Source organism: Lissotriton vulgaris, chromosome 1_1 (genome assembly GCF_964263255.1).
Source record: "Lissotriton vulgaris chromosome 1_1, aLisVul1.2, whole genome shotgun sequence".
Classification (NCBI taxonomy): Eukaryota; Metazoa; Chordata; class Amphibia; order Caudata; family Salamandridae; genus Lissotriton; species Lissotriton vulgaris.
In genome coordinates this window covers 1,780,139,805-1,780,157,602 of record NC_141685.1, presented here as the reverse complement: position 1 = coordinate 1,780,157,602, position 17,798 = coordinate 1,780,139,805, and the positions used below count along the sequence as shown (strand labels likewise).

At 51.0% G+C, this 17,798-nt stretch overlaps 1 protein-coding gene across 1 annotated transcript; it reads left to right on the top strand.

Annotated features, from left to right (window-relative positions):
- Window positions 1–861: 861 nt before the first annotated feature.
- LOC147751207 (uncharacterized) lies at window positions 862–14,188 on the top strand. Its single transcript, XM_086933170.1, has 3 exons — window positions 862–1,042; window positions 9,502–11,903; window positions 13,458–14,188. Exons 1-3 carry the CDS (start codon window positions 862–864, stop codon window positions 13,905–13,907), a joined length of 3,033 nt encoding a protein of 1,010 aa, XP_086789296.1. The 3' UTR covers window positions 13,908–14,188.
- Window positions 14,189–17,798: the final 3,610 nt, after the last annotated feature.

The following is a 17,798-nucleotide window of genomic DNA, read 5'->3' as shown; positions in this document are numbered from 1 at the left end:
GTCACAAGCATATAAGGTATAGAGACACTAATCTGGCCTCCTCTTTCTTTGCTGCTCCGCAGCCCAGATAACTGCTCCTTACTTTATATGCTTGAATGATCTCATGTTATGTATTTCACCTTGGGCGTATTTTGTTTCATGATCGAATATTTAAGCTTATGCTATTGCTGATACTGTACACTGTGTTCTGTTTGTTTGTAATATTCTAGTGCCTTTTAATAAAATTGCCGCGCTGTACGGCCTTGTTTACTTACACCGCTTTCGGCAGCCCCTCTCCCCCGATCTCGGAGCGGTGCTTCTCCGGCCTGCTCCGCGCCCCGGTACTGTTGTGTGGAGCGCGTGTTGCGCCCGTAGGCTTCCCCCGTGTCCCCGCTCGCTGCTCGCGGCTGCGGACGCTGCTTTGGAGGGATTTGGCCCCCCTCGGGGAAGGAGGCGCACGCAGGAGCCCGGCTGAGGCCCGGCGTGCGTCTCCAGGGTCTCACGCACGCTGTATGCGCTTGCAGCCCGCAAAGTTGTGCCGATCAAGACGCTCTAGCCCTGGCTGAAAGGGGCTTCCACGCAGTTTGGCCAGGAGCCGAGGGGCCCGTTTTGATCACAAAAAGCAGCGTTTTTCGTTCCCTTTGACAATCGGAAGTCTTGGACACTAACCCCTAACTTCCCAAAGACAGAGGAAGTGGGGTAATTTTTGGAAACCCTTTTCTCCTGATTAAGGGTGGTTTTTCCCTCCGTTAGTCCTAGAATTGGACTTTATACAGTTGTTAACCCTTGGTATTCCCGGCTCCAAATCAACGCCCCTGTCTGGGCTGGCAATTCTGCTTCCCTCTGGGGATTTATAGTGGGATTAGGAAGTCCCTTGTGAATATGGCAGATATTGAGTACTGCGAAGAGGAGGGCACTGCGTGCGACTACCAGGGCAATGACGAATATTACAAGGAGGAGTCTACGGAAGATATAATTGACAAGAAGCTGGACACTAAGCTTGATAAGGCCCTCTCCTCAGCCCTGCTTCCATTAGCCAAAAAGTTGGAACTGCTGGTCCCTGGTAAGCCACTCCCTCTTCCTGGCCATGATCATTCACGTCCCCCTGCCCCTAAAAAAGTGGCTCTTGACCCGTCCTGGCCCCACTCCCAGTCCTATGATAAAATTTACAAATCCAAGGAGTCTTCCGCTGGCGACAAGTCCTTGCCGTCCCGTCCACCCCCATCCCCCCCTCCTAAAGACACCACCACTGATACGATACGGACACAGATTCCTCAGATGCTGCGCCCCGCAAGCGCTCTAAGAAACGCAAGCACGCCTCCTCCTCTGTCACTCCCTCGCCCTTCTCTTTTGACCCAACGGACATTATACATCCTAGGTCCTCTGATTGGGTCCCCCCCTGCTGTGGCAGAGTACCTGGAGTTTCACCTCCGTAAAGGTTTTGATAAAAAGGTGAGAGCTCGCCTTAAATCCGAATGCCCCGTCCCGACTTGGCCCATAAGGTGGCCGTTACCCCAGACATCGACCCCTCTATGACTACTTTCCTCAAAAAATACAAAAAAGACCCCAAAAAAGGAATTGATTGCGCGCTCAGAGCGTGCCAAGATAAGGTCCTTGACCTTTCGGGGCCTTTGGCCAAGATACTGGAGCTAGCCCTCCAGGCTCAGGAGATGGGTGATGCCATCCACCCTGAGGTCCTTGCGGGTTGGGCGCAACGGGCCATTTGCATGTTGGGTAACGCCAACTGCGCCTTAGCTTCTGAGAGACGAAAGTCAGTCTTACTCCGGATTGATCCCCAGTTGGTTGAATTGGCTTCATCGGAGCCGGGTCCTTTGGCGGAAGGACAGTTGTTTGGGGACAACTTTGTTAAAGACATTGCTAAGTTTGTTAACACCTTTGCAACCTTGGATAAGTCTCAAGCCTCCTTGAAGAGGGTGTTGCAACAGGTATCTAATAGGGCCGGCCGTGGCAGAGGGCGCTCGACCGGCCGCTGCTCGAATACCAGTCCTCAACGAGGTTACGCCCCTAGGCGGGGCAGAGGCTATACACAGGAACCAGACCAGGCTGGTTTCTACCCATCGAGATCCCACGGCTTCAGAGGTCGCTATAATCGAGGGGACAACAGAGGCTACAACAACTTCGACAATCAGTCCTCCGGTAAGTCAAATGTGCCCCTTGGTCCCTTTGGGAGGCAGATTGCATCATTTTGTAAGGAATTGGACGTGTCTCACTTCAGATACTTGGATACTACAGACCGTTCAAGGCTATCACATAGAGATGTTGGAGTGTCCTTTTCAACCCTTCCCCCCTCAGCCGCTCCTTTTTTCCCATCTAGAACAGAGTTTTATCGACTCAGAACTGGAAGAATTGTTACAAAAGAAGGCTATTGCTGTCGGACCCTTCATCCCCGAAGGACTCTGTAGCAACGTCTTCCTGGTACAGAAGAAGGGTGGCGGCCAACGCCTTGTTCTAAACTTAAGAGACTTCAATCCCTATGTCACTTATCGCCACTTCAAGATCGAGGGTATCCATCTTTTATGGGACCTCCTGTTGGAGAACTACTGGATGGTCCGCTTAGACCTAAAAGATGCCTATCTGACAGTCCCCATCTGCCCCTCTCATCAAAAATTCTTACAGTTTCCTTGGAGAGGGCGATGGTATCGTTACAGGGTGCTTCCCTTCGGCCTGTCTTCAGCCCCTTGGGTATTCACCAAGATTCTCAAACCTGTGGTCTCGCGTCTGCGAGAGATGGGAGTACGCCTCATTGTGTACTTGGACGACATGCTCATCTTAGCCCAAGATCGGTCCCTTCTTCTCACTCACTTGGAGTGGACGACGTCCCTACTACAGAATCTGGGATTCGTCATCAACACCAAGAAATTGGTGATGTTACCGAATCAGCAGATGGAATTCTTAGGTTCCCTGATAGACTGTGGCGGCTCAACTGCTCCTTCCCCTTCACAAGATCAGGTCTATCAAAAGGGAAATAACGTCCACTTTGACCAAGGAGAAGATCTCCTTGCGTGTGTTAGCAAGGATTGTGGGCCTCCTGGCCTCGTCAATCCAGGCCATTTTCCCCGGTCCCTTACACTACAGGGCCCTTCAGAGATTGAAAATCTTTTATCTGCAGAGGAAATTTCACTACGATCACCTAATTCCTCTTTCCCCAGAGGCCCGGGAGGAACTCCAGTGGTGGCTGGATCACATGTCAGCCTGGAATGGCCGAGCCATCTTCGGCGCTGCCCCGGATGTGGTAGTCGAGTCGGACGCCAGTCAATGGGGCTGGGGCGCTCGCTGTGGGGATTATACCACAGGTGGACGATGGTCAGCAGACGAACTTACACTACACATAAACTGTCTAGAGTTGTTGGCAGGGTCATTTGCCATCAGGCCTGTCTCACCGCTGAAGAGCAATTTTTGTATTCTCCTTCGAATGGACAATGTCTCAGCGGTGATATACATCAACCGATTAGGAGGGACGAAGTCCCAGATGCTGGTCCACATTGCAAAGGAGTTTTGGCATTTCTGCCTGGATCGCAAGATCTCTTTGGAGGCGGAATACCTTCCGGGAAAATTCAATCAGGTGGCGGATTGGAATTCCCGATTTCTCCGAGACTTCAGCGATTGGAGGCTTCACCCACCACTGTTTTCTCAGATCATGACTATGCGAGGCCCCTGTCAAGTAGACCTATTTGCCTCTCGCCTCAATGCCCATCTCCCCCAGTTTTACAGTTGGAGACCGGATCCGATGGCGATGGGAACGGACGCGTTCCTTCACCATTGGGGGCAACGGAGGAATTATGCTTTTCCCCCGTTCGCTCTGATCCCGAGAGTGGCGGCGTTGGTGCGCCGACAGAGGGCGACAATAGTGTTGGTGACTCCATTCTGGTCGACTCAGTCGTGGTTTCCCACGCTGTTGGAGTTGTCTGTGGATCTTCCCTTCCGGCTCCCAATCTTTCCGACGCTTCTGCAGGACCCAGTGGGTGCTTGCCATCCTCTAATCCTGCAGAACCAGTTGACCTTAATGGTGTGGACGCTCTCCGGAGACATGAATGCCTTGCGGGTCTTTCACGAGAAGCTTCCGGTTTTATGCAACAAGCGTGGGCTCCTTGCACCCGGAAACGATACTCTGCATCCTGGAAGAAGTGGGTGGGTTGGTGCCTTTCAAAACAGGTGGATCCCGTGGGATCAAATGTGACTGAGGTACTGAACTTTTTGTCTGAACGTGCAGCTTCAGGCCTGGCTTACAGGTCGGTTAATAATTTCAGGTCTGCGATTTCTGCTGGTCATGATCACATTGAGGGTAAGCCTGTGGGGATGCACCCCTTGGTTTGTAAGTTGCTTAAACGTGTGCGTGTGGCCAATCCTCCTCGGCCCAGGTATTCCACAATGGGGGATGTTACACAGGTGCTTAATTTGGTGAAAACCTGGCCCAATAATGGTGATTTATCTTTAAAACAGCTCTCTGCCAAGCTCACTATGCTATTGTGTCTCATTTCATGTCGCAGAGTTTCAGATGTTAGAGCCTTAGATTTAGCTGGTAGGATGTTTTCTCCTCAGGGTGTCTCCTTTGTTATCAAGCGAAGAACTAAGACCATGTCACGCTCAGTTGAGTATCCCGCCTTTCCACATAACAGCAAGCTATGTGTGTTGCAGTGTCTCAAATGTTATGAGGAGCGTACTATTGCACACAGGGTTGATCCTTTAGGTCAGCTGTTGATCAGTGTTCAAAAACCCTTCAAACCAGTCGCTGCGGCTACTTAAGCCAGGTGGGTTAGATGGATCATGTCGGAGGCAGGCATTGATATATCTGCTTATGGCGCTCATTCAGCTAGAGGCGCGATGGCTTCTAAAGCCTATTTATTGGGTTCCCGCTTGGAGGATATCCTAAGAGCGGCTGATTGGTCTTCAGATTCAATGTTTAACACCTTGGCTGCTGCCCAGATTTATCCCCGGTGCTGAGCCCCAATGTTAATGGGTGTGGTCATGACGGAACGGTTCCGTCATGAGCACAGCTCAACCGATGCTCATGATGGAACCGTTCCGTCATGAGCATCGAAGGGGTTAAAGTGTTTTATTATAAACCTATTCCTCATGTTTATGATGCTGTGATTGATGAGCTTTGATTGATGAGCTTTGAACCAGCATAATCAGAAGCCTCCGGTCCTGCCATAGAATACAAAATCTTCTAGCTATCGCAACAAGAATTTTAGATTCTATTAAGGACACGGAGGCGAGGATTATCCCACCCGTTGGGACAGTTTGATAACTGTAAAGTTGTTTGAAATGATGTTGTTTAACAACTTTGTACCAACCCTCTGAGAAATGTAGTTCGTGGGTTTCTTTTCTCAAACCTTCTTTTTCTGTTTCAGGAAATGACTCCAACAAGAGTTAATTGCCTTCTGTTGATGGTACTGCTCTACCCTTCTGGTGGAAGAGGATACCTCGTGGTTATGGATCTTTTCTCCGTTGAGAATTCCTAAGGAACTGATCTCTCCGTTGAGAGTTAAAGACTATGTTTCACTATGACAAGACTGTTCGCGCAAAGAAAGAGGAGGCCAGATTAGTGTCTCTATACCTTATATGCTTGTGACTACTGTGATTGGTTACTGTTATTGGAGGCGTGGTTCAAAGCCTCATGGGAAATGTTGTTTTTTACCATTGTAGTTTTACTTTCATTGGCTGCTGTTTGTGCAGTAAAGAAATGAGAAAGCATAATCCTCGCCTCCGTGTCCTTAATAGAATCTAAAATTCTTGTTGCGATAGCTAGAAAATTTTGTATTCAACTTCTTCACCCAGACGTATAAGAATTGTATTTGCATGTTCTTATTGTTCAACTCATTGATTTTATTAATAGTTTGTGGCTTGTGTTGTTCCATATCAAAAATATGTCATCAATAAAGCAATAGTAGAAGATCAGGTTGTCATCCCATTCTCAGTCTGTAAAGATGTAATCATATTCAAACTTGGACATGTGCACATCGTGACTGCGAGGGACTTGAGTCACATTTTCATGTGTCAATAAATGAGTGAGTTGGGGCCTACTGGTCCGGTACGTAGTAGGGGTATCATAGAGCGGCGACCAAATAGAAGAGTCAGAAGCAGAAGCCCTGTATGCCCAGGGTCCAACATCCGGCAGACTCGAGCATGGACCGGGGCGAGCCTCGGGCTTCGCGGAGTATCGATGAGGAAGCGAAAGATTGGTAAAGCTTGAGTGGTTTCAGTGAATGGGACTGCATTGCTGTGAGGGGGGGTTGGCGTTCAACTACCCTGTGCTTAGTGTAGGCTCTCACAAATGCAAAGCATCTCGCTGTTTGCTGACTGGTGGTGTCAGCGTGGACAGTTTCAGAAGTGTGGTGGTGGCTCGGTCACGGGTGTCTGGGGTCACGGAGGAGGAAAGCTCATAGCGTTGGTTGGCCATGGGCTGGCTGTGAGTTGCTGGCAGGGTCACCAGCACACATAAGGTCTCGAGGCCGGCCCCATTCCCAGTTTTTAGGTCTCGCCTGTGTAGGCTGCGCTTGCGCAGTCTCTCCGGTGAGATCTTATGTCTTAGAGTCGGGGCTTGAACCCGCCCCTCTTCTCCATTGGCTGTCTTCCTAAACGGAGACCAGCCATTGGAGGAGAGGGGCGTCTGTCCGTTTAAGCCCTGGCTTTTTCGGATTGGGGGGCGTGTTTTTTGCTGTCCTTTCTATGCGTGACATCATCAGACCAAAACACGCCCCCCAGTCTGAAAAGGACGGGGCTTAAATGCAAATGGCGAGCTTGTAACTATTCCCGGAGGCCGGAAACGTGGAGGCTTCCTTTAGCGGATTCCTTTAGCTGACAGACACGTTGGGAAATACTGGTGTGCAGCTGGACCCTTTTCTGCGGCGCTCCTGCTGCTGGACTGTCCGGCGTCAGCGCTCATTCATTGGCTCCGACTTCTTCTTCCAAGATGGCGGCGGCGGGGGGAGCGATGGGACGCAGCTCGTGGGGAGGAAGCAGCTCTCCCGCACTCAGACTAATCCGGGAGGCAGTTCTGCTCGGCTCAGCCAGGGGGAGACAGACAAGGCGTGGTCACAGGCGGCGGTGTGAGTGAGAGGCCGCTCCCTCTTGCAGCGAGTGTGAGAGGGAGCATCAGAGTGCAGGGAGTAGAGGACGCGCCGCAGCTCTCGGACCAGCAGACCCCTCCGCCCGGTCGGATACACCCCCCCTCAGGCACCGGAGCGCAGCCAGCAGGGTCCGCAGGAAACTTTCCCACCGCGAGGGACTGAGGCAGTGTGACACCGGCGCCAGGAGCTCTCTGAGGGAGCCGGAAACCCAAGCAATCACTGGGAGAGGAGCCCGAGAGCATCGAGGAGCGGCGGCTGGACAGACCCCCACCCACAGGCCCTCTCCCACCCGCCAACAGCATGCCCACCCTGTGGATGGTGGTGACGCTCGGCTTGGCAGTCTGCATCTCGGGACAGACGGCGAGTGCCGGCTCTGATTTTTTTGGGGCGGGGGGGTTGCCTTCCTTCGTGGCTGGTCTTACAGCATCTGAAGCTCGCTCCTCGTTTCTGTCACCTAACCGAAAGTTTCTTAAACATTTTTACAATGTGCAAAAGACACACCCCCGTCTGCCCACTCAGGCATCCACCTATTTCAGACAGCGAAGGTTCTCAGCATCCACGAGTGTTACCCAAAGCCCAGGCAGCAAGTTAAAGTGGCAACATGATCTTAAGGGGGCATCATTATTTTCAGGTATAACAGCCATGTCTGCATCCCAGCAACCTGGCATGCGGGAGTGGTACTCCGTGCCCAGGGAGCATCCGCAGGTGCAACCCAGGCTCAGCAAGGGTACCCCGAGTACGGAGCAGGGCCGGAGACCAGCGAGCATCCACGAGCAGTGTATAGGCACTACGTGCATCCAGTGAACCGTACTCAGGGTCCAGTCATCTGCAAGTGATGCCAGGGGCCCTGCGACGACCCAGAGACCCGGACATAGGACCAGTGAGCATCCATGCTGTGGTACTGCAGAGCGGGGGTATGTGGAAGCCGGGGTGCGACTGGAGATCGGGGTGCGGGCACCTGATAGAGAAGAGAGCCAGAGACGTGTGCGGCAGGATGGGGCCAGGAAGAAGGCTCTGTGTGTGTGTGGCTCTCTGTATGTGTGTGGCTCTGTGTGTGTGTGTGTAGCTCTATGTGTGTGTGGCTCTGTGTGTGTGTTGGGCTCTGTGTGTGTGTTGGGCTTTGTGTGTGTGTGGGGGGCTCTGTGTGTGTGTGGCTCTGTGTGTGTGTGTGTGGCTCTGTGTGTGTGTGTGTGGCTCTGTGTGTGTGTGGCTCTGTGTGTGTGGCTCTATGTGTGTGGCTCTGTGTATGTGACTCTGTGTGTGTGGCTCTGTGTGTGTGTGTGGCTCTGTGTGTATGTATGGCTCTGTGTGTGTGTGGCTCTGTGTGCGTGTGGCTCTGTGTGTGTGTGGCTCTGTGTGTGTGTGTGTGTGTGGCTGTGTGTGTGTGTGTATGGCTCTGTCTGAGTGTGTGTGGCTCTGTGGCTCTGTGGCTCTGTGTGGCTGTGGCTCTGTGCATGTGGCTCTGTGTGTGTGGGTGGGTGCGTGTGGCTCTGTGTGTGTGTGTGTGGGTGCGTGTGGCTCTGTGTGTGTGTGTGTGTGGGTGCAAATGCAATAGGTCTCGCACTTTGGAGAGATTAAGCTATTGGCATTGTAAATGACAATGCCATTTATTTATTTGTTTTAAAAACAAAAATAATGTAATGAGCAATGCCAATAGCTCTAACTTTAACAAAGACGAGACCATTGCATTGTAAATGCTTGTTACATCAAGGATCACATACACGTCCCTTGTTTTATGGCCAAATAGGTGGTGAGCCCTGTTTCTTTAATTGGGCGGAGCTGGACCAGGACTACTTCACAGGGCACGCCCCCGTATCCCAGGTAAAGGCAGCCCCAGGCAGCACACAGGTGTGTGTTACACCCGGAGGTGACGGAGGTGAGAGCTACGGAGAAGAGGACGAGTGCGGAGCAGAGACGAGATTGGCGAAGAAGACGGAGGAGAGGCGGGAGCAGAGCAGAGGAGACGAAAGCGGAGCGGAGCGGAGTCAGGAGGCGGAGTGGAGACCGGAGCAGGAGAGTGACCATCGGAGGAGAGAGGCGGAGTGGAGACCGGAGCAGGAGAGTGACCATCGGAGGACGTAGGCCGAGTGGAGATCGGAGGAGGAGAGAGACCATCGGAGGAAGGAGGCGGCGGCCGGAGAAGGGGACGGAGAGAAGAGAGGCAGAATCGGAAGATCCAGAGGAAACGAGCCCAACAAGCCAGGAGGCCAACCGGAAGGCGCATCACCCAGCCACACTTCGAGGGAAGTGTGGCTACCAGAGGTACGATCAAGGTTTTCAAGTTGGGCGGGATTTAAGTGGGCTAAACCCCGTAAAGGCACCATACGCCTCCAGTGCACTACCCTTCCTTCACCACCCTAACACAGCGGACCCTAATTGATTCTTCGTGCACGTGTGTTCCCTCACTCCCTTCCCTGTGCCTTTGTGGCAGAGCAACATACTAAAACGGGGCTGTCCTTTCTTTCCTTCGGAGCGGAGTGCCTGCACGACATCGTGGAGGAAGAGGTCCGAACCACAAGTCCCAGAAGACACCGGGACGACCGCCGGACCGCTGTAGAGAAGCGCCAGCACAGACAGACGGAGGAGTCCGAAAGCCCCCTGCCATACTACAGAAAAACGATACACAGGAAAAGGACCTTCAAATTAATAAAACCTGCCCTACCTAAAGTTCCTGTGTCCCTAAGTCTGTTTGAAGGGAACGTACCAGAGCATACACCGACCCCAGTGAGCAGGGGCGACCCCGAGGTGCTACAAGTGGTGGAGAATGCGGGCACCTCGATAGCCATCTGGGACACAAAGATGGAAGAACTACTACAAAGACTGGTCAAAGGGCAGGAGCAGCTGGGCTGGGCGGTGGAACAACAGATAGCCACCGCTCAAGCGGACCGTGATACCTTCAGAGACACTGTGGTGAAACGGTTAGAGGGGTTACAACCGATAACAATCGATCTGGCAGGCAACCCAGTTCGCGAAGTGCGGCAGCAGATATCCACCCCTTCCGGTATATCCCTACAGAAGTACACAGCGGGAGAAGATCCGGACGCCTTCCTCGTCAACTTCGAGAGGGCTGCTCTGGCCTGTGGATGGCCTTTAGAGAAATGGCCCTTCTTCCTCACCCCACTGTTAACCGGGGAGGCACAGGCTGCCTACCAGGTGGCCAACGGCAATGGGCAGACCCCGTATGGACAAATAAAGACCATCATCCTGGATCACTTAGGTCTGGACGCAGAAGCCTACCGCGTCCGATTCCGTAAGGAGAGAGGGACCCCCGGAGAGAACCCGAAGACGTTGTTCTTCCGGTTGAAGTCTGCGGCAGACAAATGGCTAACACCCGCTCAGAGCACCAAGGAGGCTAAAATGGACAAAATCTACCTTGAGCAGTACCTCGAGGCTCTGCCCTTTGGGACCCAACGTTGGTTAAGGCAACCCTCTAACTTGACCACTGTGCAAGCAATGGAAATGGCCTCCACGTTCACGCGGGCTCAACCACGCCTGCACCCTATGGAGCCCGAGAAAGGCAACAGAGCCCCAATACGGATCGACCGCAAACCACGACCTCCCCCCGGTCTTCCAGGCCCTAGACTCCCAAACCCCGAAGTACCTACATTCAGAGGCCCGCAATGCTTCGACTGTGGCACCTGGGGACACATTGCCCGGTTTTGTCCACAGAAGAGTACCCAGGAGGAGCCGATGGAGGTCGGGTATCTACCCCGTGCCGTTATGTACTCAGCAGAACTTGGATGGGCGTACTACGTGAGTGTCCAGGTGAACGGGAGGAATGTCAAGGCTCTGTTAGACTCAGGGTGCAAACAGTCGGTGATACAGGGACGATTTGTGAGTACCCCCCAGGTAATGCCAGAAGCCCTGGTACATATCAAGTGTGTTCATGGCGATATAAAAAGTTATCAGGTGGCGTATATCCCTTTGGAGTTGGAAGGGGGGCGGGCCATAGTGGTTAAGGTGGGGATTCTGAATACCCTCCCCGAAGAGCTGATTATAGGGACCGACAACCCCCACTTCCTAGACCTCTTCTCCGAAACCCTGAACAAAAGGAATCCCAGACCCACCGAGGTACTTACCGCCCCGGATCCCTGGGAAGGGGACCGTAGTTTCAAGTTTGCCCAAGCCAACGACTCCACATTATTCAACGCATGGGAACAGGCCCATGCCGACCAGGATGACCCAAGCCCCAGGTACCCGCGTTTCGTGATACAAGATGAACTCCTTTACAGACAAGGGAAGCAAGACGACCCCAAACAACTCCTTGTTCCAGTATGCTTCCGGGACCAAGTAATGTTCTACGCCCACACCCACCTCCTCGCAGGTCACACGGGCAGTGAAAAGACCACCCAGAACATCCTGCGGAATTTCTATTGGCCGGGAGTGTATCAGGACATCAAGCAACACTGCCAGACCTGTGATGTATGTCAACGAAAAAACTTACTCAGACCTCCAGCTATACCTTTGCAACCCTTGCCAATTATTGGGACCCCGTTTGAGAGGGTGGCAATGGACCTCATTGGACCCCTCCCAAAGACGCGGAGGGGAAACCAATATGCCCTTGTTATTGTGGACTACGCCACCAGGTTCCCCGAAGCTTTCCCCTTGAAATCCCCCACATCCAAGAACATTGCGGAAAAATTTATGGAACTCTTCTCCCGGGTAGGATTCCCCAAGGAAGTCCTTACCGACCAAGGGACTCCCTTTATGTCCCGCGTGATGAAGGAAGTGTGCCTCCTCTTGGACCTCCACCAAATCCGGACTTCGATCTATCACCCACAGACCAATGGTCTCGTGGAACGTCATAACGGGACACTAAAAAGCATCCTAAAGGTGGCCTTGAAGACGTGCTTTCTGTCCACATACTGTGGTGGTTTGGCCACCTCCGACCTCCTCTCCTACTACCAAGCGTCTCACCTGCTTGTCCTCAATGAATGGTGGTATGGTGATAGGGGTGATCCGGCCTATGCCCTGGAACGACTGCTCATGGGAGATCGCACGCTTCACACTATTCTCTATTCGGCTCGTATACGCCGTGGATTGCCGTCGGTCACTAAGGTGGTATTTGCAGTGTGGCGGCAATCCCTGCGCCGCATGGGTTGGTGGGGCAAATTAACAGCTGAAACGCCGCTGTGGCACAATGGCCTGCTTCCGGAATTGGCGGCCCTGACGGGGTTTGAGGGATGGGAGGCTATTGGAGTTACACAACTGGGCCAGGTCATGTCTGGCACCACCCTCAAGTCCTTCGAGGAACTCCGCGCGGAGTTCCAGATGCCTCAGTCCCAGTTCTTCCGCTACCTCCAGCTGCGGCATGCCCTCGCCCCGAGCATTGCCGGCCTCGACTCCCTGCCGGAGTTCAGCCCGATTGAGGCAAAAGTGTTTATGGGAGACTTGGGAGACAAGAAAGTCTCTAGGATTTATCAGACTCTTGTTATCCACTGCTCCTCCACTCTCCGCTCCCTTCGGGAGGCGTGGGAGGTGGACGTGGGCGCCCTCGATGAGGACGATTGGAGGGAGGCGCTGGAATCCCCGCGCGGCACCGCTGTTGCGGTTCGGCTCCGCCTGATACAATTCAAATACTTGCACCGTGCCTATTATACACGTGAGCGTCTGTGGAAGGCTGGCTTGATTGCGTCACCGGAATGCCTGCGCTGTGGAGAAGTGCCTGGCTCCCTGATACATACGGTGTGGTTGTGTGGTCGCCTGGCTGGATTCTGGAGGGGTGTGTGGAGTTGCCTGGCTGAAGTCCTGGGTTGGGATCTTCCTCGTACCCACCGGCTGGGCCTGCTGCATATCATGGAGGGGGTTGGGGGCAACATATATAAGCGTCACCTGTTGCTCCTGGGTCTGGTTGTGGCCAAACGAGACCTGGCTCGGGCATGGAAATCTGCGAGGGCCCCCCCCCCTATCTGCGTGGAAGGCTGGGCTAGATTATTTCATGGGCCTTGAAAAACCGGTCTTCGAGGCGCGGGGCTGCCCACGCAAACATTTCAAGATCTGGAAGCGGTGGGCCGACTACTGTGGCCTGTCCTTGGACCCCCCGGCGGAACAGGAGGAGGACATTTGACCGCAGTGACACTTCTGGCCTCAAGTGGCAAAGCCCTGGTTGCACTATACCTGCTTATTCTTTGTGCATTTCCTTTGTGTTGCTCTTTTGTACACGTGTGGTGGGGGGGGTGTTGGGTATGGGGGGGGTGTAGTTGGGGGTTAGTATAGGCTGCTAGGGCATCTCTAAAACTGAGCTTAATTGGCATTTGCTTCATCCATTATTGTCTATGTCATCATTACATTGATACTGTTGTAGTGATCTTGGTGTGTGAAGATACCACATTCTTGATACTCCTATGCTCAATAAAATTGGTTTTGAAAAAAAAAAGCATCCTAAAGAAAATGCTCACAGCCAACAGAACGGACTGGGACATGTTGCTACCCCTGGCCCTCTATGTAATTAGAGGCCAAACCCAGAGCAGTCTTGGCTGCTCTTCTTTCGAAATGTTGTACGGAAGACAACCTCGGAGCCTCCTGGAGATGACGAAAGAATACTGGGAGGCAGAACCATCCCGAGACACGAAAACTTTGTTGGAATACAGCCAGAACCTCAAGAACCAGTTGGGGAAAATACGGGAACTGGCTTACTCACAGCTGGAAAGGAGCCAAACAAAACAAAGAATACACTACGACAAGGGGAAGAAGTGGAGAAGACTTGATGTGAACGACTGGGCCTTAGTGTTGCTACCATCTACCACCAAGAGATTTCACACAGAGTGGCAAGGCCCCTACCAGGTCATAGAAACCATCGGCAAAACCACCTACCGGTTACGACTGACCGGAAGGTAAACCCAAATATTTCACATTAATCTACTAAAGAAGTGGCTAGGAACCCCTCCAATGTCGGCATATTCGGCTACCCCCAAAGAAACCAAAACAGAGACCACGCTGGACCGTCTCGTCATCAACGAGGAATTGTACCAGGATCAACAGGAGGGATTACAAAGAGTCCTCGATCGCTACTCCTCCATCTTTTCGGACATGCCCGGGTCCACGAAGTTGGCGGAACATAGAATCGAGACACCAAAAGGCACCATCGTGAAACAACGCCCATACAGAATACCTGCCGCAAAAAGAGAAGCCATAAGCAGAGAGGTGAGAGAAATGCTCAAATTAGGAGTGATACGCCCATCCAGAAGCGAATGGTCCTCACCAATCGTGATGGTGCCGAAACCGGATGGGAGCAGTAGGTTCTGTATGGACTTCCGGGCCCTGAATGCTGTTGTTGCGTGCTTATCTAGGTTCCTGATCGATACTGTGACCTTATGCCCCTATTCGGCTATAAATCCATTTATTCCCTATATTGGCATAACCGTTCAAGTGCGATTTTCTGAAAAGTCATCTCTGGCCTCACACGAACAGAGCCACATTCCAGCATGACTCTCTGCTACTTCCTTTGCGACCAATTAGTGCAATGACAGAGCAGCAGTCACTATCTGATATTCCTAGATAACACTCCGAGTTCTTCAACAAGATAAAAACTTAGCAAACCTGGAAATCCCCGCTTGCTATGTTTTGATTAGTAATGGAACTCTAATGAGCAACTGATAACTGTCACTTCCTAGTGACATCTTTAATTGACGTCTTATGTCCAGCAAACTTGCGTCAAACCCGGCACCTGTCAGGTATAAATATTACCAACGTTGCCTTAAGCAATGCCGGTTGTACGAGTTCGTTGCCTGTTGCTGATGCCAGCTGCCTGCATGACCCTGTGTTGGTAAATCTAGCACTCTGTCGCTGCAGCCTGCTATCCTGTGGTGGTGAAGCTGCTGATTACCATTATCGCCGCTACAGCGCGAACTATGGTGCAGTACGCTTAAGGAGCTGAACAGCCGTCCTCTGCGAAGACATCCAGCAGATTCCAGCTGCCCGCGGACGCTGTCACCCCTCCTTCCTCGACGCGCTGAAGAGAGCCGCTGCCTTTCTCGTGCAGAGAAATCCAGTCCCGGCGCTTCCGGTTTACCCTCGCGGGTGACTGGGATATCGAGAGAGACCCCTGAAGGAGATACCAATCCTCCATCATTCTATTCAGAGGTATGGTGTTGACTAAACCCTTAGACGAGAATTCTTGAAGCAAACCTTGGCAAAACCAACTTAACTTAAGCTACTTACTTACTCCCCTTCTCACGTGTTAGGCTTAGGTCAGGCACACTGGGGTAGGCTTAGTTAGAAGCACCAGTTGAGTATGTTAGCCTAATGTATATATGACTGTATATATGTTTTATTACTTTTAAACCATTGTATGGCTAAGAAACCATATCAATGCTTTTACAGTTCTATTTCGCAATACTTATCTTACTGTACGTACTTTTTATAATAACAGTTATTGCAATTGTGGTAATACATTTCTCTTGTACGAGAAGAAAGACTGTTCAATAAATGTTAACCTTTATTGACTAACGCCCGTCTCTCTATTCTCTACATTTCGTCAAAGTAAACTGCACTAGACTGACTGAGTGAAATCTATGTCTATTGTTTCACACGACCCTAGAGATCGACTCTTGATCTGAGGAGCAAAGTTGTCATGTTGCACGGTTGTTGGAAAACTGAATCCCTTCTTGTCTGTGCCAGGGAAGCTGATCACTTCCTATGCAGAGAAGAAAGTTTCCAGTGACCTCTGAGCTAGTTGGTAACACAACCCAATTAAGTTTAGCATAGTCAGTGGAGGCCTGGAATATAAGCAGTTCCACGTCGATACTACTGTTTATGTTATTCCAATGCGCAGGGCCTAGTGGGAAACTAGGAACTACACTACATGGCGCCCAACGTTTGGTAAGGCGATAAACTAACGCAAGACTTGTAGAGTAACTCAGTCGTGCATATTTCACAGACCCCTTTTCTCCCGTAAATACTCCAATAGACGTCTGGAGTGGGTGAAAGGTTAAAATCCGCCCGACTTTAGTAGGAAGAGATTCCTATGTAAAGCTCTGGTTTATTCAACGTTGAAGGATACAGTGTTCCAAAATATTGTGCACCTAATCTTTGTCTCCTTGGAGACCTACTCTGCAAAGCCTGCATTTTTTTAAAATGTCAGTAGAAAATAACGGAACCACTGGGGCCGCAGCAGATGCGACTCAGCAAGGTCCCGAATACACAGACCCGGATGCTATTATCATCCCGGTCCAGTTAAGAAAATCTATAACGTTAAAACTTATAGAGAACGGACTGACACCTCAAGGTGGTACAGTAATTTTCGTGATAGAGGCTCACGAGTATCGGCAGACAGAGGTATTCTATTCATGGATAAACTTTCCAGCGGTAAACGCTAGAACAAAAGAGTTTCACTATTACAAAATAGAGAAACCTCCGGAAGAGTACGCTCCTTTCGAGGAGGTTGAAATTCCACTTAAATTTCAAGAGCACCTGCTCTGGTTTAATGGCGCCCTAAAACACAATGATCACATAACTAGGCTCGGTCCACTAGGTAGACCAGGAGCCACGTGGCCGGTTCTAGCCAGCTACACACCACATCCTGACATTGCAAAAATGTCTAAGGAAGAGCTGTTAGCACAGCTAAAAACATTAATAAAAATACATAGGCAATTAGTCCAATATGTAATGTGGACTGCAACAGTCCAGCCAGCTGTTAATACACCACAGCTGACCCCTCATCAGGGGAACACAAATAAAATCACACCACAGAACATACAGTCATGTCTTGGTAAAACATCCGTAAAACGGGAACAAATTCCTTTCTGGTTAGCACAGAAAATCACTCAAATAGAGGCAGTATTTCCTGATACTACCCCTATTGAGAAACACAGAATCTTGACCATCTGCCTTCCTATGGGAATCGCACCACACGTGGAGGACTGCGACACTTGGGGTACAGTCTTTGCTTCCATTTACACAAAAACACACGGTGTTCCGTCTATGGCGGTAATACCAGAAGTGCTAAAACAGATTCAAAATGAATTCGGTCCAGAGCCCGCTTTAAATCTAGGTATGAAATTACTGAAAGACTTCAAGCAGGTCACGGCTATATTATTAGCCAATATAAGAGGAGAAGCAGCATCTGTGGCGATTCGCGAAGGAAACAGATATAAAAGATCCTGTTGAGCTAGCAAAAATCATAGAAAAATGCTATGAAGAATTAGGTAGAGACAGCTTGGGTGGAAAACCAATTAAGCCCCAACTGCTCGAAAATCCTGAAAAATTATTTATTAAAAATAATTTAAACACTCCTAAAAAGAGCTGGGATGGAAATAAACAATCCACTCCCAAGGAAAAAGTTTTCCAGTCCAGAGGAAGGTCTCCTCGACGGAGGGAAAGAACTCCGACTCGAGAACGCCAGTCTCCCCAGCGGGAGCCCTCTGAGAAAAGATATAACCTTAGAAATAGGGATAATCTAAAAAAACCTGATAGATATCAAAGTATTGATACACGTCCCTCTCGATCTCTTCCACAGAATTCGGAAAGAAGAGGACGGTCAGACCCAGGAGAGCACACCAAGTCCAAAGACAAGGAACCTGCTCAGAGTAAAAAATCTCAATTTCCTAAAAAGAAGGTAGCCAGTATTAGAGTAATCAACCATGCCGAGAATACTGAGGACACAGTTGAAAAACGGGGAGTGGGCATTGACAATGTTGGACAGTGCAGCAGAAATCAGTATAGCGCGCAAGAACTTGATGAGTCATCTGGAGACAGTGGACACGAATGAATACATTCAGGTGGAAACTG